The following is a 23,340-nucleotide window of genomic DNA, read 5'->3' as shown; positions in this document are numbered from 1 at the left end:
CCTTAGCCTAACAGGATTCAACACAGTACAGCAACACCGTGGGACACGCCAGCATAAGTGCCGAACCCTGCCCGCCTCACTTGGACCACTTGGGAAAGCCCGCAGTAACCTCTATTTGCGAGCTGGATGGAACATATACTGAAATACAAATCGTTACACACACGTTCGTTAGGGGTAGCGTGGCGTAAACCATTTGTAACGGTGACGAGGATGTATCTTCGCAATTTCCTGTGTTTCTGCATCAACCCACCGTATACCCAACAACATTTCTGACATCCCTTCCTATCGACTACTGTGTTTTTAATTCAGGTTACCGTCTCTATAAGGACAAACAAATATTTCCTGGATCTCCCATAGACATCCCTAGGATCTGCAGGCTGCTTGTCAAGGGACATTCAAACATCCAGAGCGCGATATCCTTCCAACATACCAGGGACATCTGTTGTTTACTGGAGTAAGCCCAAAACGCAATAAAATTGTGCGATATCCCATAGATATCCTATGGATGTCGAGATATTCAGCACGTTCGCGACCTTGTAGGGATGTCCCAGGGATATTAATGGTTTGCTGGGTGGATGTTTCAAGGTATATGAACGTTCCCTCTTTGTCGATGACCGCCTCCTTCGCATGCAACCCTCTAAATGAATGGCTCCGTTTCGTACGTTGTAGCCTATATGGATTCAACAAGTAAAGTCCCTCACTTGAACGTTATTTTTCTTTTTTAACTGTTGGGTTTTTAAAACTGCGATTCTTTCGAGCCACCGTTGACGGTGGCGCCCAGCGGCGTAGTCAGAAAAAATATTTCGGAAGGGGTTCTATGGGGACTTTACATGCGAGAGAGGAGGATTTCCCTTGAATTCCTCCTTGTTTCCTCTCCCAAATGCACTACCAAAGACGAAATGGTTTCGGCGCGTTGGTAAGAATCGACCATAGTTATAAATGCGGCAAGACAGGGACAGACAGAACAAGACACGGACAGCCACTAACTTCCATCTAATTTTTATTAAGCGAAAACCTTGCATATACATCTCTTGAACCACGCCCCCTAAAGCACATCGAATCTTATCTAGTTCACTGTTTGTGATACGCCCCCTAAATCATAACATAATCATAACATTTAATGATAATGAAAAGAGAGCTTGTTGAAGCCACAGTGATTAAAGGTTCAAAACAACGTGTCAGTACTGAACCTGTGAAGCACACGACGACGAGAAGCACACGAAGCCACCACCAAGAAGCACACGACGAGGTAGTCTCCACACTCAAACACTAGCTGTGCGACAGAATGGGGTTCTTCCAAGCACCTCTTCGTTGCTCCTACGTTGTTTCTGCTTGTAAAGCTACCTACCTACATTCTCAAATGAGCTACTTCTGAATAGAGGTGTAAAGTATCCAGAAATGTTAAATCACTGAAAACGAAACCTGTTTTTCACACTCTTCTTGTCAGAGGAAATTTTAAATTAAATGAAGAAGGAGTGTTACCTTCGAGCACCCTTATTCTTAATTATGCCGATTCCGTACAGAGCTCACGAAGCCTATATTGACTCAAGCTTGGAGATTTAACCACATCCTGAGAATATCCAAATATATCCTGTGGTGACATCTGTGCGACAATCCTGAAACATGGAAAAACATGGAACAGATCAAACCTCCTTGACATACATACATGTGACATCTACATGCTCTCTGCAATAGTCCCTGGAATATCCGAATATCTTTTTCGGGATATTAGTCGGATATATGTGATGTTTGTAGTTTGCTGGGCTACGTTTAAGCAGTACAACACTGCCCAATGTTGGACTGGCATTGCCAATATTGATCTAATATTTGGCCAAGGTGTTGTGCTACTTGTGAGGCAATCGAATCAAAAAAGAAAAAGAAAAAAAAGAAGAAACGTCCCGGCTCTTGTTTCTGCACGGTGCTGAGCCCCCTCTGGATGCACTCTATCGTCTTTGTAGGTCACTTTCACACTCGCACAAGTCGAAGTTGCCCCACTGGTAGAGGGTAAGGGTGCGCCAGCAGTCGAATATGCCTCCGTCGCTAATCTTCTGCGCTTCCATAGCTCTCTCAATTGATCCGTGCTGGATTTTAGGGGCTTTTTGGGTTCCTCTCGAGACGCCCCTTTTTCTCATTGCCGCTTCCTTCGATTCTGATCATATTTCAGTTTCATATATGCTGACATTTCTGACAAAATTTTGATATTTCAACTTTGCAAATTTATAAAAATGTTTGTTATTGCGCGCTACACTCCCACATCTCTTATACATGCTCTTGAGGCTTACGGGCTCACTTACAATTGCAACCTTGATCCACTTCTTTTTATCCAGAAGAGAGCTTGTTGCTATCGGTTTGTTACCGTAATTGCACGCATATTAGCCGCGGCTTATGCGCGATTTTTTTTTCTCACGGGCGCTCTGCGGCTTATCCACCGGTGCGGCTTATCTCATGACTATTTTTCCCTGGTATTTTCCCCATACGCTGGTTTTAAGAGGGGATACGACCTCCGGCGGCCCCATGTATTCTCTATGGGCGAAACAATGCGGTCTTTTGCAGCTAATACTGAACCGATTTGGACCAAAATGGCCTTGTTCGATAGATTTTCAAATTTCAAACAATTCGCATTGGACACATTTGCAATTTTTTTGCAGAAGTTTTTAAAAACCTTACGAAAGCTGCAAAAAAATTTATAAGTTCGGTCTCTCGCTTTTGGAAGTTCGTAGCTCGTTTACTGTAGCACATATGTGAAATGTAATCAGTAGCATTTACGCGGAATTCTTCTTGAATATTTACGTGTCCATTTCATGTCTGTCCATGCCTCCAGTTGTTCACAATATTGAAAAAACTTAAGGTATGTACGGCTCCGTGAACTGCCCCGTCTTGCCATCGTACAGTAGCGCCACATTGCCGGTCACAAGAGAACTTCATATCGTTCCGCGGAATGCAGTCACTGTTCTGGCACCCTATCCCAGAAGGGGTTTCCCCGGCAGCGGAAGCGCCAAATTGAGGTCGTGAAACCTGTGACACCGTTGGGTAGGTCGTTGCAAAATAATGGGAAGGCCTTGAGAATAGGGAGAATAGGCGGCATAGACCAGGAAAACTTTGCTACAGAGCCTGCTAATGGACTTACACAATATTCGTCTCGCATCACATGCACGTAAAAAGAACGGTAGGGTTGGGGGAGGTGAGGCTCTAGTGAGGCCCAGTGAGACCGAGTGATGTATCATTCGCTCTCCCGATGTGTTGAAATTGAAAGACAGTTTTCTTTCTTTCTTTCTTTCAACAGTGCCTCTGGAACAGCACCGCCCTGCCAATGCACGAACAAAGCGTAACAGGGGAGCATCCACATTCGAGTAGACTGACCTTCCTAATGCCTTCCCTCAAACAATTTCAACGAAAGTGGTGACAGTGATTCTCTCGAAGGCCACTGATCCGTCGATCCATGAAAGACACCCAACAAGAGCACAATCCGATCTTGGTAGAACACTAGAACTGACCTTTGTTGTACACCATGCCGACCCAGCATGGACCACAGGGTTTATGGCCTTTCTATGGTCTCCTTTCTCGCACAAATCAATTGCGTCGTACTGCCCGCGGCTTATCTGCGAGCGGGGCTTATCTGCCCGAATATTTTCCAATTGTTCCTAAAAACGGGTCCTGCGGCTTACACGCGTGATATTACGGTACTCACCGAGTTATCGCGTCATGAAATTCGGCATAATTTCGTTGCATCGTAATTTTTCACCTGGTTACCAAACCGAACTTTCACGTTGTTCACCGTCACGTCAAAAAAGACAAAATTTTGCTTTCTTCCTCTGTAGTTGCTATGTCACTATATCAGTAGCATGCACATTATTCTCATGAAGTGGGATTAATGTCCTAGAGTGCTTAATAAGCTAGAACAACACTAATATCTCGCATTTAAATGTAAAGTCTGCACTCCTGAAGACATGTGCCTGGAAAGTTACAAGTTACAAGAAAGTTGGAAAGAGGTTAAAGGGACAGGCATTCGGAAACCCATCTGCAGAACAGATCATATACTACTATATATTCGGCATCGCCCGGTGATTTACTTGTCTGAAAAGTGTTTAGATGTTAAATAAACGTATTTTAAAGTTGTCCATTTTGTAGTGGACATTGTTGTTGTTGTTGTTGTTCAAAATTTCCACTCTGTTACAAAGGTGGGATATGGGGCTTTGTTGACACATGCAGGCAAAGCTACAAAAGCCTTTGCAGCACATAACTGTAAAGTTCTGGATCAGATCTTTCTTGCTGGTTGCAGTTGGACTGCTACATTACAATTCGTCTGTTTTGTTGACCGACGCGCGAACGCGCTACATAACGGCAATAGGCACTCTAAATGCAGATGACCGCGTCTTACCCGAGAAGCATAGTTTCGGTTTCGACAGCGGTCTCACATTTTGAACCGAAAGTTCGTGAGATTTAAAGTTTTCCCCGTTTTCAATAGACCATTTACATCATTGTTCAGCCTTATCAAAAGTAATTTGACTTGTTGTAACCGCTGCTTTGAAGAGTGGGCTAAATTTGCGGTTTTAGCAGTTTCGGGCGTTTTGTGTTTCGGCGGTCCGGCGGGTAAAGCAACATGGCTGCCTACTGTACGTTAGTACGTATTGGAAATACAAGGGTGGTGGAAACCATTCGGGATGAAGATTGTTCAGCTGCACTGTCATGCAAAGACGAGTGGAACATTCGAATACTTAGTGTGTAACGTGAGTTGTGAACAACTGTCATTGTGAGTCTTGAGCCCCCTGTCCAGGCCTACGTGCCCTACGTGCATTACATGTAGGCCTAGCCACAATTTTTCCCAGCTTTAGGGTGCGATTGTTGGCGGTGTTCTATGCTGAAAAACGATTTGAGACGAGTCACTCACGCCATTAGGCACGCAGACATTAGCTAGTAGTCTTTTTTTTTTTCTTGTTTCATCCACTATCTGCAGAACCACATAGTCTCCACAGCACCGCACGTCTCATTGCATCAGCTGGCGACCACACTTGGCATCATGTAAAAACATGTGTGCCCCTAGAAAAACTTATTCATGACAATAACATGTTCAGAATAAGAGTCCACTGCTTGGGTGCGGCAGCACTGAGAGCATTGTTGAGGCCTACATGTCAATATTTTATTCTTTTAGGCATCAGTCTTCTGAGTCGATATAATGGCTACAGTTGATCTGGCCTGTGTCGCAAAAGACTGTGGATATGACATTCCACCCTCACCGACGAGCGATACAGTGTCAGAGGATTTAATCATCAGCGATCTCCCAGGTGTGAAACCATCACTGTAGATGCGTCAAACCCTCTTTGTCATTATAAAACATGTAGTAACGTGTTATCTTTTCTTTCTTCGTCTTTCAGATGCAACGTGTGCGAGCGACGTGATCAAAGTTGAAGAAGTTAAAAACTCCTCACCAGCTTTGAGCGGCAGTGAATCGATCACAGCCGATATGACTTCTACGTGCGAGAACCTCAGCTCTGTTTCGCCCACTCACCGGACGAACGTAGAAGCAGACGCTTGCGACGACGTGCCCTTGGAAACACAGTGCAGCATCCTAGAAGGACTTCTTAGGCGTGCAAGTACGTCGCACAAATGCGGACTCTGTCCGGCTTCGTTTGACCGGCCTGCCGACTTGGAATGCCACGTGCAGACCCATTCTCCCTGCGAAAGGCCGTACGGATGTAACCTATGCCCCGCCATGCTCCTGACGTCCGGCGGTCTCCGACGTCACATGTTCAGCGCCCATTCCGCGGAGAAGCCGCATAAATGCGAACTCTGTCCCTCGTCGTTCACCAGGCTGCAGAGCCTCAAGGCCCACACGCGGATACACACGGGAGAACGGCTGCACAAGTGCGAGGTCTGCCCCGCCACGTTCGTCGAGCGCCGCCGTCTGAAGCAGCACATGTGCGGGCACCCCGGCGAGAGGCCGCACAGGTGCCAGACTTGCTCCGCCGCGTTCCGCCTGCGCTCGACGCTCGAGGCACACGTGCGCCGGCACAGCGGGGAGAAGCCGTACAAGTGCCCGGAGTGTCCCGGCGCGTTCTCCAGCCTTCACGTCCTCAAGTGTCACATGCACCGGCACTCCGGCGAGAAGCCGTACAAGTGCCAACTGTGTCCCGCCGCGTTCCGCTGGGCCCACATCCTGAAACGTCACGTGCGGACGCATTCCGGCGAAAAGCCGTACAAGTGCGAGCGGTGTCCCGCCGCTTTCTCCCTTTCCAGCGGCCTCAAGCACCACATGCGCAAGCACACCGGCGAGAAGCCGTACAAGTGCCAGCTCTGCCCGTCCGCCTTCACGGAGCGCCATTTTCTCAAACGGCACGTCCTGACGCACACGGGCGAACGGCCGCACGGGTGCGAACTCTGCCCGGCCACGTTTGCGGAACGTGCCAAACTGAAGCGCCACATGCGAATACACACGGGCGAGAAGCAGTACAAGTGCTCTCACTGTGTCGCTTCGTTCAGTCAGTGTCGTCATTTAAAAGATCACGTGCGTACGCATTCCGGGGAATAAGTGCATGACCCTTCGGTGGACCCTTCTTTATTTATTGCGGGATAAGATTTCCTACCCACGTGTTCGTGTGGACACCGGAAACTGCGTGTGTGCGTGTAGCCATGTGCATGTTTGTTTCCTGAGTTGTACTAGCTGCGTGTCACAGCCTTGTCCAAATATACTTGTGCAGTCGAACCCGTGCATATCGAACTTGAAGGGGATGGCATAATAGTTCAATATATTAATAATATATTGATATATTATATATATATATTATATTAATAATATGTAATATATATATCAATATATTAAGAATTAGATGTATCAGATCTGCGTATATTAGCGGTGACTGAAGCACCTGCGCACAATCATGACAGATGACAAAAGTAGTGAAAATATGATACACACTTATTTAACAGCAAAAAAGACCTGCGACCTTAGCTTGCATCTTGTTGTGGGCCATGAAGTGCAGCACACGTGGTTCAGTCTTATCAAGATCTATGTTTGTAAGGCCGAAGCCTTCCATTGGTACACAGCGGCGACGAATACCTTGGAACGCTGATATCAGTTCAGTGGCTGTCAGCGGCGGTTGAGATTCCTCATCGTAGTCGGCCCTTAGTCCACCACAACGGTGTTCCGAGGTACAGAAGTTCTATAAAACCGTATTTCTGTGCTACATGCTTTTGTGTGTAATTTTCTAGGGGATATTTTGATTGTTCGATATAGGGAATAAATCAAAATTATGCGGCTTCGAAGTATGCGGGTTCGACTGTACATCGTGAATGGCATAGACTCTGTTGTGTGCAATACAGGATATTTATTGTTATTTGATACTTTTTTTTTTTTTTTTCATAAAAACTGAGAGCAGCATCGGATGCTGTCCTTGGGGGTGGGATACGTCGGTAGGTAACCTTTTATACAAACATCCCATTCTTCTAACAGATGAAGATCAATGTTAGTCTCCAAGGATAGTTGCGAAGCAAAGTTCAAATCTGCATGGACAGGGCGTGCAACTTCAAAATAACTGATTAACTTAATTTTAAATTAATTAAAAATTTAACGTTTTTTGGGAAACTGAGGTAGCAGAAAAGACACTAAATGGGTCAGTTGGTATGTATCCATTAGCTGGTGGCACAGTTGGTGTCTCTCCGGGTTCTTTGTGTCGCCAACAAATGGCTATTCAAAGGCACCCTGCCTAAAAGCCTGTAATGAACACACGCTTTCATGAACCTGTCTCCAGATTTTGCATTGCAAATGAGTGGAAACCAAAGCTTTGCACACCAGGAGGGCAGGGAAAGTTCTGCTATCGTGTTTTCCTGAAAATCTCTAACTAAAAAAAAGTTAGGATTAATGGATTTTAGGTAATTATTCGTCTAGTACAGTTGCGCTGCTGTTGTGGCCTTGTGCAGGCCAAGCGTGCAACAAAAATTCTCCTGCTTAGGAGGAGGAGTTGGTTATGGGCTTGAGTAGAAGTTATCCAAGACTAGGCTGGCTTTGCAGAGGTCGTGGCATGCCAAGTGAATTCCTCAGACAAAAGTGCATGCTCTGGTGTTTGTTATACTACTCTCTTATTATAGCTTTGTGAATGCAACAAGCCATGGAAAAGGTGAGCTTTCAGAACATTACGCTTAAAAACCAATAGTTAAAGGAATTTCTAGCTTATTCGACCACTTAATAATTGTAGCAGGCTAATTTAGACTTCCTTTGAAATGGTTTCAAATATGTTCTGTGGCACCTGGAAAAAAATAGATGAGGAGTGGGGTTGAAATGCTGCCCTTAGGATTGTAAAGGTTCCCGAGCCCTGGTCTAGTGGCTATAAACTCTCAGTCGAATGTTCCACTGGCCATGATATATAACCCACCTGCAAAAATGGCATCTCTGCTGCTCTCATAATTTTTGATGAGGAAAAAAATATTGAAAACATAAAATGAACATTTTGTACAGTAAAAGACTCCGTCCTCTGCTTTTTACAGGGACAACAAATATTGGCCATCTTTACTAGCATTCTTGGAGTATTTCACAGTACTGAGTTTCAGTTCCCACGTATATTTTTTTTATCAGCATAGCTCTTGCTGAATTCCAGATATTCTGACGCCCAACGATTTTTGGTGTCTATGCAGGCAGAACACAGCTGCCATTCAACGTCGTCCAGATTTGAACTTTGCTTCACAACTGCGCTTCAAGAGGAATATATGGATATACATCTGTTAGGAGAATGAGATGTTTGTATAAAAAGTTACATACTGATTAAAAATTCATTAATATTGTAATTGTTTTGTGTGTGCTAGTGTATTTTATGTAAATGTACTCATTTTCCCTGTAAGGAACACCAGCACTTTAAAAAGTACCACATCTTTTCTTTTTTTCTCTAACAGCACTGATTTCTTCCTTCTGATGATCATGCATGGTGCCATGTTTTTGTCTTTCCTCTTGGGACGGAGGTCAGGGGTGGAGGGGGCGTCTTGCCCCCCTCTTCCCGGACCTCCAAGGTCACTTGTGAAAATTGCGTGCTCTTCAGTCGTAGGTCGTCATGATTTTTCTGAGGTGTCACAATATGATTGTCCTACTCGCACGTCTCCAGGAAATGAGGTGTGGAAGAAGGGGTTGCACACTTTGCACCCGCCCTCTCACACGCACGCACACATACCTTAGGAAAAAAAATCCCGAGAACGCCCATGGTGTAGGTGGGATCTGGTGGCAAATTCCCAGGCACCGACTGAGGTGCCAAATTTGCTTCCAGCAGTTCAACTATCATTACTATAAACCAGCTGTAGAAAAAGTGCAATGTGTCCAGGCGCATCAACTATTTCATGTGTGTACATTTTCCTGACATCCAACGAGCACAAACATCCATGCTGCATGGTCATCTGATTACGCCTAATCAGGAAACTGATTATAAACCTTGATTTACTAAGCGCAACAAAATTACATTTCTGGGCTAATTATTATAACCAAAATAATAACTAGAAACATTTTTCAGCGTCACATGGTTCATGCGAAAGGCAGTTGTCACTCGCGAAAATGTAAAAGAAATGCACAGTCTTACACAAATTTCACGTATGCATGTTTGTATTTACAACAGAAAGGAGATGGTTGAGAGCATCTAAGTTTTAATGAGATGTGCCTTTCGTGCAAAAGGCTGCACTTCTTCAAATCCTGACGTAAAGACGAAGAGTCCTGAACAAGTGCAACCTTCTGTATGAAAGTCTAATTAAAATTTAAAATTAAAATTATTTAGATGCTCTCAGCCATCTTCTTTCTGTTGTGAATCTCTGTCACCGGATACTTGCACATTTGCCTTTTTTGTATTTACAATGAGAAGGTGCAAAATCAGGAGTGCTGTCCAAAGATGCAATCACATTGTTTATGTGCGCAAGCCTGCACTGATTTTGACCTGTTTTTTTTTTCCATCTTCCACCAGGGTTAAAGCTCAGGCTGCTGACTGAAGCACTGAGATTGAGTACAACTGACCGTACATCCACAGCCGACTGTGCCACTGATGATGCCATTTTGAGCGTATGTGTGTAGGTGCAGATGGCAGAACCCGACAATCCTAACAATTGGGAGCAAAAGGAAGATAGATGAAGATGGTGCCCAGTGAAAGGGCCACGAAAAACCCCCTTCATTAAAATATTGTGTTTGAAGCTGACACTAAAGCTTGCGAATGAAGTGCACTGCCTTTGAGGCTTTATATTGGCATCAATGTCACGTGAAATGATATGATTTCTGCTAATTACTAGAGAATGGCACTTGATGAAAAGGCACCTGCGGTGGGATCTGAACCTGCACCGACCAATTTCCAACTTGGCAGTGCAAGGTTTACAACATTTTCTGTATTCGGTTTTTGTCAGAAATTGAGGTATTTCAAAAACCCAGTTCTTCCACATTCACGTGTTTTTGCGCTATTGCCTCTTGCAGTGCATTTTCTGGCTCATTATTTCTAATCTTACGAACACGTTATGTGCTTATGTTATGTCATTGTCAATAATTAATTACGATGCACGTAACTCAACTGCCATTTATTTCTTATCTACTTAGCCGTTTCCACGGATACAATAAATCCTGCCAACATGAGAACTAATGGGGCAGCCTGTGCCAAGCTGTACCTCCAGGCTGCTGGTGCCACTTGCATCAAGCAAGTGCCCGAGGATGACGCTGATCTCTCTGTGCCAGGAGTTCATGTGACGGCCGGTGAATCATTCTCCGACAGACTTCAAGGTGAAGAATTCTGGACACTGTTGCATAGGCTATTACACATGCAGTTATTCGTTGCTCATAATTCCTTTTAATTTTTTTCAGATGCAATAGTAACTCGTAACGTCGCAGTAAAAGAAGAGCTTGAAGACATGTTGCCTTCATCTCACAGTGATTGTGAATGGCAATTTGACACTGATGGCTTTACTGCTGTTTTACGTAATACTTCCAGAGTAAATCGGAACGGTGAGCAGTGCAGTGCCCAGTAATACTTTTGCAATTACTCTGTCATTTAAGTGGCTTTGTGGGTTCACGCGTCACAAGCGCAGCCATTTCATAGAAAGGTAGTGCAAGTGTAAAAGGTGCAATCCCTTCAACCCCATGTGGAGGATGAAGGTCGTGCTTGCTACATGTTGTTGGAATGAATGTCTCTTATGTAGTGTGTTCCTGTAAAAAGCCATTCACATTAGTAGAACCTCTCTATATAGTGAACCTGGATATAGTGAAGATATATGGTTAGTGAAAAAAAAAAAAGTAAAGTGAAGTACAGTAAAAGTAAGGGAAGTAAAATAAGTAAAAGGTGAAGTACAGCAAAAGTAAGTGAAGTAAAAAAGTAAAAAGTGAAATAAAAGTAAGTGAAGTAAAGCAGTCCAAATCTGTTTAAACCCCAGACATGAACTACTGACATGAAGTTTTGTAGTAGTCCAACCAACTTCACTCTAAAGAGGTTCCACTGTAATCGGTTTTATTACCCACCACAGGCTCATAAAAACATGAAAAGACACAGTAAGTGCGTACCACACACAAGCACTGTAAATGCGTTAACATTCACAAATTTTATGATGGAGTACTACCTAACAATAAAGTTACCATTGAACTGACTCTTGCTGGTTAAGTTATAGCACCACCATAAATGAACGTAGGTCCCAGCTTTCTGACGCATAAACATCAAAGTTCTGCCCTAAATATAATCGATCAATTTGCTAGATATGGGGGCACCGGTGGCACTGAGTTCCTCCCTAGTATTGTGCACATTCTTGAGAGAATGCCTATTTCGGTGCATTTTGTCGCTCATTGAGAGGGGTGGAGGAGCCCCTGGGAGGAGTGTGTCGGCAGTGAGACCAATTCAAACTACCTTTCGCGCACGTCCAAGCCATGCTGTACAGGCCCTTAAAGGAGCCCAGAAAGCCATCCAACATATTTTCTGTTTCTGGCGAATTACGAAAGGATGTAACTTGACATGACAACTAACACAAAAAGATGCTCTGTACGCAGTATTTTTCTTGGAGTAAAACTCCCCCGGACGTCGACGCACGCGTTCTCGCTCCGCATGCCAAAACGAGGAGGATTGTGATGTCATTGGGGTTACGAGAGAGACTTGCTCCGCAATCGGGGCCGGCACTTTTCGCACTTTTTTTTCTTTTTCGTTTCTACTCTCAGTTCTCTCTCTGTGTAGCAGACGACGCTTCTCCAAACGAGCAAACCAGTTAGCGGGATGCACCGCAATGATGTCAAAACAGCTCTGGCGGCCAGTTGGGGGGGCATTGCCACTGTTGCGCGCGGTCGCGATTTTCAAAATCAAATTCCTCGATACGTACGCTTCTGTCGAGTGAATCGCTTCGCATGGTGCAGTCAGGTTAACTTCTGGGTTCGAAAGAATGGTCGTGACTGAAGCGCTTTCTGTGCTCCTTTAAATGTGCAACGACCACATTTCCTATAATTTATTTTCATTTTTTGCAGATGCAATAATGAATTGTAATGTCCCAGTGAAAGAAGAACATAAAGAGTCGCCGCCTTCGACTGAAAGTGACGCTAACGTACAGTTGGCCGCGGAAGAATCTTCACCCGTTCTACATGACGCTCCCATTGTCGATCCGAACGGTGAGAAAACGAGCATGGACCCAGCCGACGAATACCCTTACAAATGCAAGCTATGTCCGGCGTCGTTTAAACATCTTGAAGACTTCGAACGTCACGAACCGAGCCATTCAGATGAACGGTTGTACAAGTGTAAGAGGTGCCCGGCTTCCTTTTTAGCGTTCGCCGCTCTTCAGCGTCACGCGTGTAACATGCATCCTGCACCCGATGAACCTGAACTCTGTTCGTATGAATTCATGCTGCGCAACCCCGCAGATATGACAGGCACGCACGTGCCCGTAGAGGAGGACGGTCATGCCCCATGGGGGAAGGTGCCGCGTGTAGTCGAGCTGATTGCCTCCAACGGCGTATGTTTCAGTGAAATGCCATTCGCATTCACCCCCTAGTTTGTCTGCCTGTAACTGGCAGGTCATTGCTTCAAACAAGTTTTATATAGCTAGTGAATGAGACAGTGAGTGCCTGTGACTTACAAGTGCTGTAAACGCATTAATGTTCACAAATTTTATGACTCAATTGCTTACAAATAAAGTGGCAGTTATACTAGTGACGAAATATGGTAGTGAGGTTCCAGGATGTGTTTCCTTCATTAGCAGAGGCTGGTATGCTTGTGCACAGGTTTCCTGCATCGAGTACGCCTAAGTCTTTTTCCACGGCTGGCACATTATCCAACGGACGACGACAGCCCTCAAGCCAAGTGACGAAATAGCTCCAGCTTTAAATAAAATCTCCCATCCCAGATGATAAGGTGGGTTGCTAGCGTGGTTTAGTTATCTCTCTGGAGCTGCCCTCGTTTTTACATTTCGAAGCGATTCTTTCGCGAAAATAAATAAAAATAATTGCGTTTGTTACGTTTGTGTACTGGTCGTGACTGCTCACTGTACTGGACGTTTGAAATCAAGGTATTGGTAATTACTTTCATCATAGAGGGCTTTCTGGCTCTCTTGGCTGACACGTTTTTCCCTATTCCTTCCTTTTTTCTTCTGGACCATAACCTCCTATATACTTTATAGGAGGCTTTATAGGAAGTATATAGGAGGCTATGTCTGGACAAAGGGGTGATGGGAAAATGCCTATTCGCAGGATTCAAAATACGTATGAGCAATACATATTCGAGTCGAGTTTCTATGAAACGTACAACTATCCGCTTCGATATATTCGGATAATCCGAATATTCGCACAGCCGTGGTTCCCTGCTGCTGTTGCTCTGTCGACTGAAAACTGGCGGATTTGATCTCCGGTGTCTGGCAACAGTGTGTAACGCCGCCGCGGCTTTTGCGTTTGACGGTTTTGGTTTCATCAATTCTCGCTTGTTTTTCGCTGTTCCATTAAGTTCCTCAACAGTTGCCACGGCTGCGATACGTGATGTTGGAATGGCACCCAAGAGATGTGTCGTCCAGGGATGCAAGAGCACGTCCGGATCTGGTCATTCGCTTCACAAGTTTCCCAAGGACCCGAAACTTCGCCAGGCATGGGCCGACGCTGTGTGCGATATGGGATTCGTCCCTCAGGACTACAGTCTCATATGCTCGCGTCATTTTCCGCCAGAATCTTACACTCGCCTCCACGCATTGTCCGTCAACTGTCCCCTTCCCTATCAGCGGAGGAAGCTAAAGTGTGATGCAGTTCCCGTACGTAGACCTCAGGTGTCGTACGAGGTCCTCGCCGCAAAACGCGCACGGGAAGTGGTACGTATCACCAATTAAAGGGGCACTGAAACGCAAATATTTCTCCTCTCGGAATGAAAGATACCGTTACCTTAACACCAACATATAAGGAACAGGGTTCAGTTGCGCCGTTCGTGATTTATGAACAGAAGAAACCGCAATGTGGATTTATGTTACTGTCAGCCCCCTTGACCTGGGCCACTACAGGACACGGCACGGGGCCAGGGATTTTTTTACACCCCTCAAAGGGATGTGTGGGCATCCTCCCTGGTTCTTTGCAACGCGTACCGCCCCCGAAATTTTTGATGGCGATTTCGGGTGGTGCACCTCAATCGTGCAGCGAGAGCGACCCCGCTCAGTTCCGCTCAGTTCGCTTTCCACGGCAGAGCTGCCCCGGAGCAACAAGCACCTGAATTCCCAAGGCGTTCTTGCCGCCAAGGCCAGTGTTGGCTCGGACTCGGGTGGGGGGGTCTATAGCACCCTCCCCTGTAGATGCTGGCACTGTTTCATGGGTTACACATTATACATAGGGTTCTTTGTTTCCAGGTTAAACCCGATTTCTCACGATAGTTCCCCCCCCCGAACAAGTGTTCAAGAATTCGGGTAAAACCCAATATCTACCCGAATCCTTGCACTAACTGCAAATCCGCAAATCCTTGCGGTCCTTCAACTTCTGGTTCTAGGTAAACCGTCGGAAAAATGAATGATAATTTCGACAAAGAGCGCTATTTGTGACAACCTATTTATCCTCCTTTCATAATCCCCCACTGCAGACGTCAAAAACGAGCTTTTGCGGAACTCTTGCAAGTGTTTGAACACCGTGATCATTCACTGCCCCAGTTCCGAGCAGAAATATAAAGATTCTTGTTTCTCGTCCCAGTGTCGCAGCAGTGGCTCGTTTCATATGCCTTTTGTTTCACCCGAAAATTCCCCGATGATGTATCAGATAGAGATCGTAGCACCCTATTTCTCCCCAAATTCTTGTATGTAAATAGCACCCGACTTTTCCCTCCCGAATTTGAAAAGTCACAAAACCCGAAAACGAAGAACCCTAATTATATACACATTCATCACCGAGCGATTTGCAGAAGCTTGGAAATAGTGTCGCAGCGACAGTCGTCGCGTAAGTCCATCCAATCGGTAATTGCCCTTAGACCCCGCTTTTTCATTGTTGTATTGGTTTTCGTTTATCTGGCAAACATTACCGAAATTTCTCTGGACTACACGCAAAAGTAAAATGGAAATTCAGACTTTATTGGTAGGGTCACTAGGTAGGGGCTAGAGAGTTCGTGCCTAGATGGACATGCATGGACACAACATGCATTAGGTTTGTTAATGCAGTATTCACAACTTACACTGTGACTACTACTCAGTAAAAGGTATAGGACTTTTAAGCACTTTATTTTTCTACAGGTTTCGGAGGTGCTGGACGACGAGGAAGTTCTTCAACATCCCCCTAGTGGTGGTGGAACTCGTGGGGCACCAGTTAGTGCAAAGCTCTCTGAGAACGAGGATTTTCAGCAACCGTACGACAGCAGTTCCTCGTCATTATCTTGTCTCCCAATTCAGTTTCTTCAGCTTGAAGATTCTGGGCTGCTGCAAGGCGATAAGCCAGTAACCGTAGTGGCTGAACATTTTGGACTGCATCCGTGTGACGTGCCTGCAGCATCGACGCCCTCTGTCCCCGAATGCTCAAAGCCGCAGCTGAATGAAGATTCGGTGGTGCCAGTGACCCCACTAGTGGAACATGTCCCAGAACTAGTGCTCAGTGATGGCGAGGAAGCTCTAACCGTTATTGTCAGATCACCCATAGCAGTTGTACGATCCATCGGTAAATGTTGGGTTTTTACTCTTACGACTCTTACACGATCTGCGTTCCTTTGAGCAGGCTTACACAATGCCAAGTGGTAATCTCCGGGGCAAATACTGTAAAAGTAGAAATTTTCGTGAGGACTTAATAGACCTCTACCTGAGAAATGTCGTCATGATGTTGGTAGACAGACTAACACCGAAGCAAGTTGGAAGGGGAGGGCTGGGATCCCACAAATGGGCACTTGTTCGCTGCCTCCTATTGAAAGAAAAATAGGACCGAAGGTCGCGTCCCTTTCAGGGACTATCGTAATCCCGTCAAGACCGTGGCTTTCGGGAACGACCTTGTTCGCCTCTAGCTTCGAGCGTAGTTAAACTCTACCAAATTGGTGGCGCTGTCGAACACTACGACGTCATTTGTTTACAAACAGGGAGAGGTCTATTTTCGAGAATTTTGCGATCAAACTTTTTTCGTGAAATTAAGGTTCCGTGAAATATTGGTAGCGGGGATGAAACAGTATGGGCACTGGAATTTGCGACGATATGAGTTCCACAAAGACGAATCGACTTACTTGACGACCTTTATTCTCACACTTTGTGCTTGTATATTCGCACATTTCTATAATTTAAACGCCACTTTAACATCAGTCGTTTATTCGCATAGTATATCACCTGGCATTGCAGATGCCTGCTTTCACAAAACCAGCACGTATGTCATTGTTACGGGATTTGAGTTCACTGTAAACCTCTATAAGCCAGCTGGCATGTAGAAGCCAGCTAATTCATGTTGTTTACTGTTAACACACTGTCACGATCTCCTGATCTCCCCGATCCCACGATTTCCGCTTCCACACGAATTCACGAAATTATGGTCCCACGAAATATTCCCGAAACGCGCTCCCACACGAATTCGCAAATTATTAAGGCCGCGAAATTGACCACGTTTACCGTATTGCATATGAGGTAGTATCAAAACTTTTTGGGACTGTCACCGTCACTTATGCAAAATCCTAGCTTCTGCCTATTGGTGGCCTCCACATTCGAAGTAGTCTTCGTCCGCATGTATGCGCCAGTCCCATCGTGTCTGTTTCTGGTGAAGAAGTCCCTGGTGAACAATGACGTGTGAGACGGTGCTTCAGGTCCTTCACGAAAAAAAAAAAAAAGCCAAGCGTTGAGTATATGGTACAACATAAACGGATGTATCATGTGAACGCAATCCGTCGAGCAACGTGCAGTTTCCCAGGCCGAGTGCTGCCATCTACTGTTGCATTGTGCTCAACTAGTGTTCAAATGGCAACGCTGGTCCCGAAAGTTTTGGATCAAACCTTCACGTGCTGCTGCACATGAGCAACATGGGACCGCTTATAGTTTTCAAACTGATAGTTATTCAGATGCTGTAGCCATATAGCCATAAAGGCAGAGGTCAGTCAAGATCTGACCCTATTGATTAAGGGCACATCTCACTCAAGAGCAGGGATGGGAACTGAAACTGAACCTGAACCGAAAACCGTTAAAAAACGGTATATTTAGCTAAGGCGGAACTGAACTGAACCAAAATATTTTTTTCTCACGTTCAACCGAACCGGAACCAAACCGAAATAAATTTAGGTGGTTACCGGTTCGTGAACGGTTCAAACGTAATGTGCGCTGCGAAAGATCGGAAGTATATACAATTTACGCAGCTCATTCAGCCGCGTTGCCAAACAAATTTGAAACCGAAAGTGAACAGAACAAAACTGCAACCAAAGTGCATGAGGTATTTGCTCCTCACAGCTATTACGTTCGTTCAGTCCTGTTAGTTTTGAAGTCGTCCTTTTGGCAGTTGTAGGCTTCCTTGTGCGTGATCTTTGTCGTCCAACAGGCCCAAGTTTTCAGTTTGGGCTGTGAAAATAACGGCCAGTCCCTGAGCAGGATGTAGCAGGGTGTATACGATGAGTGAGCACAGTATGGTACCGTAACATTGCACCCGAAATGTGGATCTGTAACAAGCAGTGTTGCTGTGAAGCGCTGCGGGGTCGGCAACAACAAGAACAAAAGTATGTTTGTGTTGTTTGAGAATCGTAAGGATGTGCTTGCCTTTATCCTATAGTAATCTGCTCAAAATTCACTTTCCTGAACCGGTTCGAACCGATATATTGCACTGCTGCGGAGCTGAACCCGAACCAAACCAATATGCCTGAACCCGAACCAAACCGAAAAAAATAACGGTTCCAGTCCCTGCTCAAGAGTTGCCATTTCTACTCGTGTCCACTTCATGGTTACCGCACAGCATACACGTGGCACCTTGTGTTACACTTGCTAATTTATTGTACCACTGTGCTGTGACTCAAAATTTGTACAACGTCGGGGGAGTAAGACTGTGTGGTACAGTTATGGAAAGGCCCTGTTACGTGCGGGAAGTAACTTGTTGCAGGTGGTACGAAATGAGGACAGGACGATACCAAAAGCAGGGCAGACGACGCGAAACTTGCAGCAGACATTAAGATGAATGCTGGCTGTGACACGTCCTTTTTTCTTTATTGGAAGTTGTTATTAGAGTTACATTGTAACAGCTTCATGTATCATTGCTGGGTATTTTCTGGACGTTTATCGTTGCTGGAACACTCCTCTTGATCTTGTTTCAATCCCTCAGGCACGCAAACAAACAACGCCACTCCAGCTGAGATGAACGATCCCTACTGTCTGCGTCTGTCCGCTGCGTTGCATGGTGGGTCTACGACAAATAGCAGCCACTGCTTATCTGCATCAGATGCACAGAGTAAGCATGTCATGCTTGATACGATATGCTGGATCTCTTCACATTAGCCGATCTTAAGTAGCGCGATTTTTCTTAATCTGGAAACTTTTTGTCCAATGCAAGATACAGACACATCATTGGGCTCTCTCAGCATCAAGCAGGAGCCCATAGACCCAACAACAGTAACAGTGGACACTGTTCGCATCACACTAGATGCTGAAGTCGGCAGCACTCACCTTTCATTACAAGGTACATGCCAGCTCTGCATGAGAATGCGTACGAGAGGTGTAGACACTGCAGGTTGCGATCAGCAAAGCTTTTGGCATCACGAGTAGTGTCAGGGGCACCAAAAAGAAACTTTCGGGTAGCAAGTATATGGAGGGCAAATTTCCCACTTGTCCCCTCGGAGTCAAAAAAGTTGACGACGGCCCTGAGTAGAGTGTGGATTTTAGTGGTGACAGAGGTGCCACATGAGGTGACAGAGGTGTGTAATAATGAAATGCTTAACTTTTGTCAAATGTGCATTTGTTGCATTGCTTTCATACCAAGAACAAGGAAAAACACTGCATATACCAGCATGTTTATGACATATTTAGAATACTCTAATGCATAGCTGCTGAAAGGGAAACTATGGATAACCAGGGACATCAAGTAAGTATCGATGACTCACAAACTAACTACTACCTACCTATAACTAACAATAAACGATAGTCAATTTATCGATAGTTTTGCATCACGATAGTCACACAACCTGCGTATGTCCCTCTTTCAGTCTTCAATGCATCATATGCATATTTCAGGAGCCTTCAGAGCAATAGTTATCTGCGACTTCAGCCTCGACTATGCTGGCAATTTGATCGATTCAGAAATAGGGTTTATGGCGTCTTATTCGCATGCGGCACCTGAGATAACAGTTTGGCGCCTCACCTCCATAGGAATTTTGCGCCCCTTCCACAATTTCAGGGTGTCTACAGTAAGCCCTGTAACCCCCTGCCTTTGCCCCTGTACATTACAGTGAAAAAGAAAGAGCTTGTGCCTCACGTGATTCTGTTTTCGTTGTCACTGTGCCAGTGTGATAACGAAGACAGGAACGAAAGCCTCGATAACGGGAACCAAATCTAGCTATCGACAGTAAAGAGAAACAAAAGAACAGTACTAGCGACAGTCAATCACTACCGATGGCACTATCGATAGTATCGATAGCCAGTTCATCGAGAGTTTTGCATCACTAGTTCCACCACTTACGTACGCATGATTGACCTTGAACAAAAAACAACTTTAATCTTTCTCAGTCCCTTTCAGGGATGTTTTACACCTTCTCATCCTTCCTCTTTCGCTTCACGCTTCAGATACAACCCAGATTGGCACTGTGGCTCACGTCAAAGACGACCCTGGGGACTCATGTGACTTGTCATCGCCGTCTTGACAGTGACTCCCACGCCAAGTGAACCGTTGCTTGTTCAACATTCCTTTTGTGCCACAACTTTGCCACCAACGTCAGTGATGACACCGAAAGACGAAATTCAAGTTCACGTTCATGGACGGCACGTACTTGTATGGAGAAGGCACCAGGAGAGGGCACTAAAAAGGAGGCAATCTTAATGTTGTAGCATGCAGGTAAAATGCTGTGTCAAATATTCATGTGCATTTATCACCATGCTGCATCCAGATACTTCGGGGAGGCCACACAAATTTGAACTCAGTCTTGCTGTACATGCTCAAGTCAACACTTCCAGTGGCATCATGTATGTTACCTTTGCGACAATGTTACCTCTACCATGATGCATTCATCGATCACTGTGTAGTGTATACCGTAAGGACATATTAAACGCAGCTACTTTGTGTTCATGAATGGTGAACTGTATTATAAATGTGAGCTCTGGAGACCACACTCAAATTTGCGGATCTCCCTTAGAGGCTGCTGGCACCAGTCACTTGGAATCTGCTGCAAACATACAGCTGAAAGCATACTTAACAATAATGCAGTTTCATTGGCCAGAGCTGGAGCACAGCCACCGTATCGGCACTCGGGGAAAGGTTAAGGGAGAATAGATCCGGACCAATGCAGGTCTTGATAAAGGTGATTCCGTTGCAAACCAGATGCACCGGCTCAGAACAATGTGTGCCGGTGCATAGCATTGCTCCCGAGTCAGTGTCAAGTCGCAGGGCATCAACATTGCTTGCTCGCAGTATCGGCTAGCATTCAACCTCTGCTCTGCAAATATATCACTGTCTTAATTTATGACCATCAGATAATTCTGCCAATCTGCAATTACAATGCAGCACTCTACCTGAAAGCCTTCACTGTCTACGATGCTGAATGGCAGCTTACCCCTGGCATTCCAGAGCACTAAGCCTTGGGCAAGGATTTGCTTCGGTAGTGCTAAATCTGCCCTAATTAATCTTTATTGGAACACCTTCCAAAAATGTTTCCAGGTTAACTGCTTTTCTCTGGTTGTGGCCACAACCCCTAAAAGTGGCCTGCTGGTTCAACAGTGCAAAGCATCGCGTCAGAACCATCGCCGAAGCAGTATTTCCAATTAACTTAACAGCAGTCGACCGCACGTACGGTACTGAGTTTCGTGTTTTGAAAGTGTTTTTCTGTAATACAGTTGGTAGTAGAGCAGTGTGTGTTTTTCTGCTAGTCTGCTGGTTTTTTGCACTAGTTCTTGTAGCATTTCCAACTAGTAAAGGTCCCCTTTTGTGACAGCTTAGCATCACAAGTAACAGTTACAGTACAGTTGCAGACGTTTTCACAGTAGAGAGTGGTAGACATGCCAGTTGTTTTACAAATATGGCAAGCTAGTGGAAATCATGACAAGAGTGTTCCATGCTCTAATACTGGCCAAAGAACTACAGAATGATGTGTGAGCACCACAACAGCTGTTCTGCTGATCCAGCTCTTGGAACTGTCAGTCAATTGCAAGGAAACTCCATGGAGATTGAAGGGGGCCTTCTGCCTCAGAGCTGGAAGCTTTGTGTACGGGTCGTGGTTCTTGATTGAATGTCTTCGTTTCTGATTAAACGTCCTTGTTTTCTTATTTAACCTGTGTGTTTCTTCCTTCCCTCATGTTACTGTGATTGCAGCAGTCAAAAGTTGTATCCCAGCTGAAAACATCATCATCAAATGTTATAACCAAAGGTTCTCATTAGCTGGAAACACTATATATTATATATTCGAAATATTCATGAACTCATAAGGTACTCTTGCGTCGTCAATTACATATTTTTCCGTAGTGTACCCTTTTCTCATTAAATTCTTTTGACATGGTTGCTGAGGCACCCTGTACATAAAACAGCATATCTGGTACATCGATGTCAAATGCACTTTTTGAATCGCAAAAACGTAGCTCCTCAAGCAAATGGTTTTCATCAGGCAGTGGATCAGATGCAAATAGCCAAGCTAAGCATTGTCTTTGTGCATTCCTGAACATCAAAAACCCCCATGAATGGACTCTTGTTGAAGCGAGCAAGGACTTGGGCATATTGGTAGGACATCATAAGAGAACAGGCAGGACACGAGGAGAGTCCAGGAGGAGAATGAGAATGACTACAAACAATGAACCACTGGTCACAAGAACTCTTGCTCATGCACATTGCATCATGGCTTGCTTGCTAATTTCTGTGCTCAGATTTATTGGCTGTTCATGTGGCCAAAAACCATGGAAGCTGTGTGCAGTACCGTGGTTTCACCACTGGACATTGATGATGACTGTCGTATGGCCATCGCTATGTGTAACGATCCTAGAAAGGCTTGTGGTCAGAGCAGCACATAACAGGTACGTGCCATGGAAACTGGAGAAATTCCCAAGATGGCCAATGGCCCTGCACTTGACAGAATACAGGTCCCGCATTCCTCGCCCCCCCTCCCCCTTTCACATTGACTAAGCGAAGGTGATACGACATGTTAATTTCATTAATTATTGACTCATTTTACTGGCAATGGCAAATTTATTTTACATATTAACGCACACATACGAGGAGCAGAACCACTGAAAGCTCTGTCTAGCCACTGACTTGACGCCCCCGGTAGCCTCACGCACTTCCACATTGCTAACATGCCACTGGGACCATAGGAATGCGTACTGTCTCCCGCGGCATTTCTTGACCGTAACAGCCTAGAGAACCACATGCAAGTCCAGCAGGGTTGGGTCACGTGTGCCGGCACAAGGGCTGGAAGACTTGTAAATGTGAAGTTCTTCCCGGAGCTTTTACACACAGCCGCAGCATCAAAGTCCGCATTTGTACGCATACTGGCGTGAGGCCGCACATCAGATGTGTTCACACAATTGAGAGAAGCCGCACAAGTGTAAACTCTGTCCTGTTACATATCACCGATAAGAGGCCATGCAGGTGCACTTCTTGTCTTCCAGTGTTTCTGGTATGCTCTTGCTTTTCCCATTACCAAAGTTTGCAGGAATGGTAATGAGACTTTTTCAGACTGATCTCCTGCACACAGCCTCTGCCACAGTCAGTCTGCTCTGGACTAAATCGCAAACGCAAACCACTTGCGTTCATGCGTGGCCGCTTGTTTACGCCTACAGGCCTTACAG

The 23,340-nt window shown here is 45.3% G+C and overlaps 3 protein-coding genes across 5 annotated transcripts; all 3 read left to right on the top strand.

The window, feature by feature from the left end:
* Nucleotides 1-4,592: 4,592 nt before the first annotated feature.
* Nucleotides 4,593-7,293, top strand: LOC135391826 (zinc finger protein 501-like). Its single transcript, XM_064622315.1, has 3 exons — nt 4,593-4,727; nt 5,150-5,282; nt 5,373-7,293. The coding sequence occupies exons 2-3, from the start codon at nt 5,174-5,176 to the stop codon at nt 6,524-6,526; spliced, it is 1,263 nt and encodes a 420-aa protein (XP_064478385.1). The 5' UTR covers nt 4,593-4,727; nt 5,150-5,173; the 3' UTR covers nt 6,527-7,293.
* A 543-nt stretch (nt 7,294-7,836) lies between these two features.
* LOC135391827 (zinc finger protein 75A-like) lies at nt 7,837-13,436 on the top strand. 3 transcript variants are annotated; one of them, XM_064622318.1, is made up of 5 exons: nt 7,837-10,322; nt 10,544-10,723; nt 10,805-10,945; nt 12,440-12,580; nt 13,193-13,436. In XM_064622318.1, exons 1-5 carry the CDS (start codon nt 10,259-10,261, stop codon nt 13,273-13,275), a joined length of 609 nt encoding a protein of 202 aa, XP_064478388.1. In that variant the 5' UTR covers nt 7,837-10,258; the 3' UTR covers nt 13,276-13,436. The 3 variants fall into 3 exon arrangements, with proteins under 3 accessions (XP_064478388.1, XP_064478387.1, XP_064478386.1); XM_064622317.1 differs by lacking the exon at nt 13,193-13,436 and having other exon boundaries at nt 7,837-10,021; nt 12,440-13,121; XM_064622316.1 differs by lacking the exon at nt 13,193-13,436 and having other exon boundaries at nt 12,440-13,121.
* Nucleotides 13,437-13,825: 389 nt separating this feature from the next.
* On the top strand, nt 13,826-21,828 carry LOC135393418 (uncharacterized). The gene is made up of 5 exons (XM_064623858.1): nt 13,826-14,262; nt 15,655-16,072; nt 18,683-18,808; nt 18,911-19,036; nt 20,137-21,828. The coding sequence occupies exons 1-5, from the start codon at nt 13,948-13,950 to the stop codon at nt 20,211-20,213; spliced, it is 1,062 nt and encodes a 353-aa protein (XP_064479928.1). The 5' UTR covers nt 13,826-13,947; the 3' UTR covers nt 20,214-21,828.
* The last annotated feature ends 1,512 nt before the right edge of the window (nt 21,829-23,340 follow it).

Source organism: Ornithodoros turicata, chromosome 4 (assembly GCF_037126465.1).
Source record: "Ornithodoros turicata isolate Travis chromosome 4, ASM3712646v1, whole genome shotgun sequence".
NCBI lineage: Eukaryota > Metazoa > Arthropoda > Arachnida > Ixodida > Argasidae > Ornithodoros > Ornithodoros turicata.
Note: the sequence above shows the minus strand (reverse complement) of the source record. Positions and strands in the feature narration are given on the sequence as shown.

Coding starts and splice junctions, on each gene's coding strand:
- LOC135393418 (XM_064623858.1), top strand. CDS start 13,948: ATGGCACCCAAGAGATGTGTCGTCCAGGGATGCAAGAGCACGTCCGGA. Junction 14,263..15,654: donor CAAAACGCGCACGGGAAGTG/GTACGTATCACC, acceptor ATTTTTCTACAG/GTTTCGGAGGTGCTGGACGA. Junction 18,809..18,910: donor ATCTGCATCAGATGCACAGA/GTAAGCATGTCA, acceptor GTCCAATGCAAG/ATACAGACACATCATTGGGC.
- LOC135391827 (XM_064622316.1), top strand. CDS start 10,259: ATGAAAAGGCACCTGCGGTGGGATCTGAACCTGCACCGACCAATTTCC. Junction 10,724..10,804: donor ATTCTCCGACAGACTTCAAG/GTGAAGAATTCT, acceptor AATTTTTTTCAG/ATGCAATAGTAACTCGTAAC. Junction 10,946..12,439: donor TTCCAGAGTAAATCGGAACG/GTGAGCAGTGCA, acceptor CATTTTTTGCAG/ATGCAATAATGAATTGTAAT.
- LOC135391826 (XM_064622315.1), top strand. CDS start 5,174: ATGGCTACAGTTGATCTGGCCTGTGTCGCAAAAGACTGTGGATATGAC. Junction 5,283..5,372: donor AATCATCAGCGATCTCCCAG/GTGTGAAACCAT, acceptor TTCGTCTTTCAG/ATGCAACGTGTGCGAGCGAC.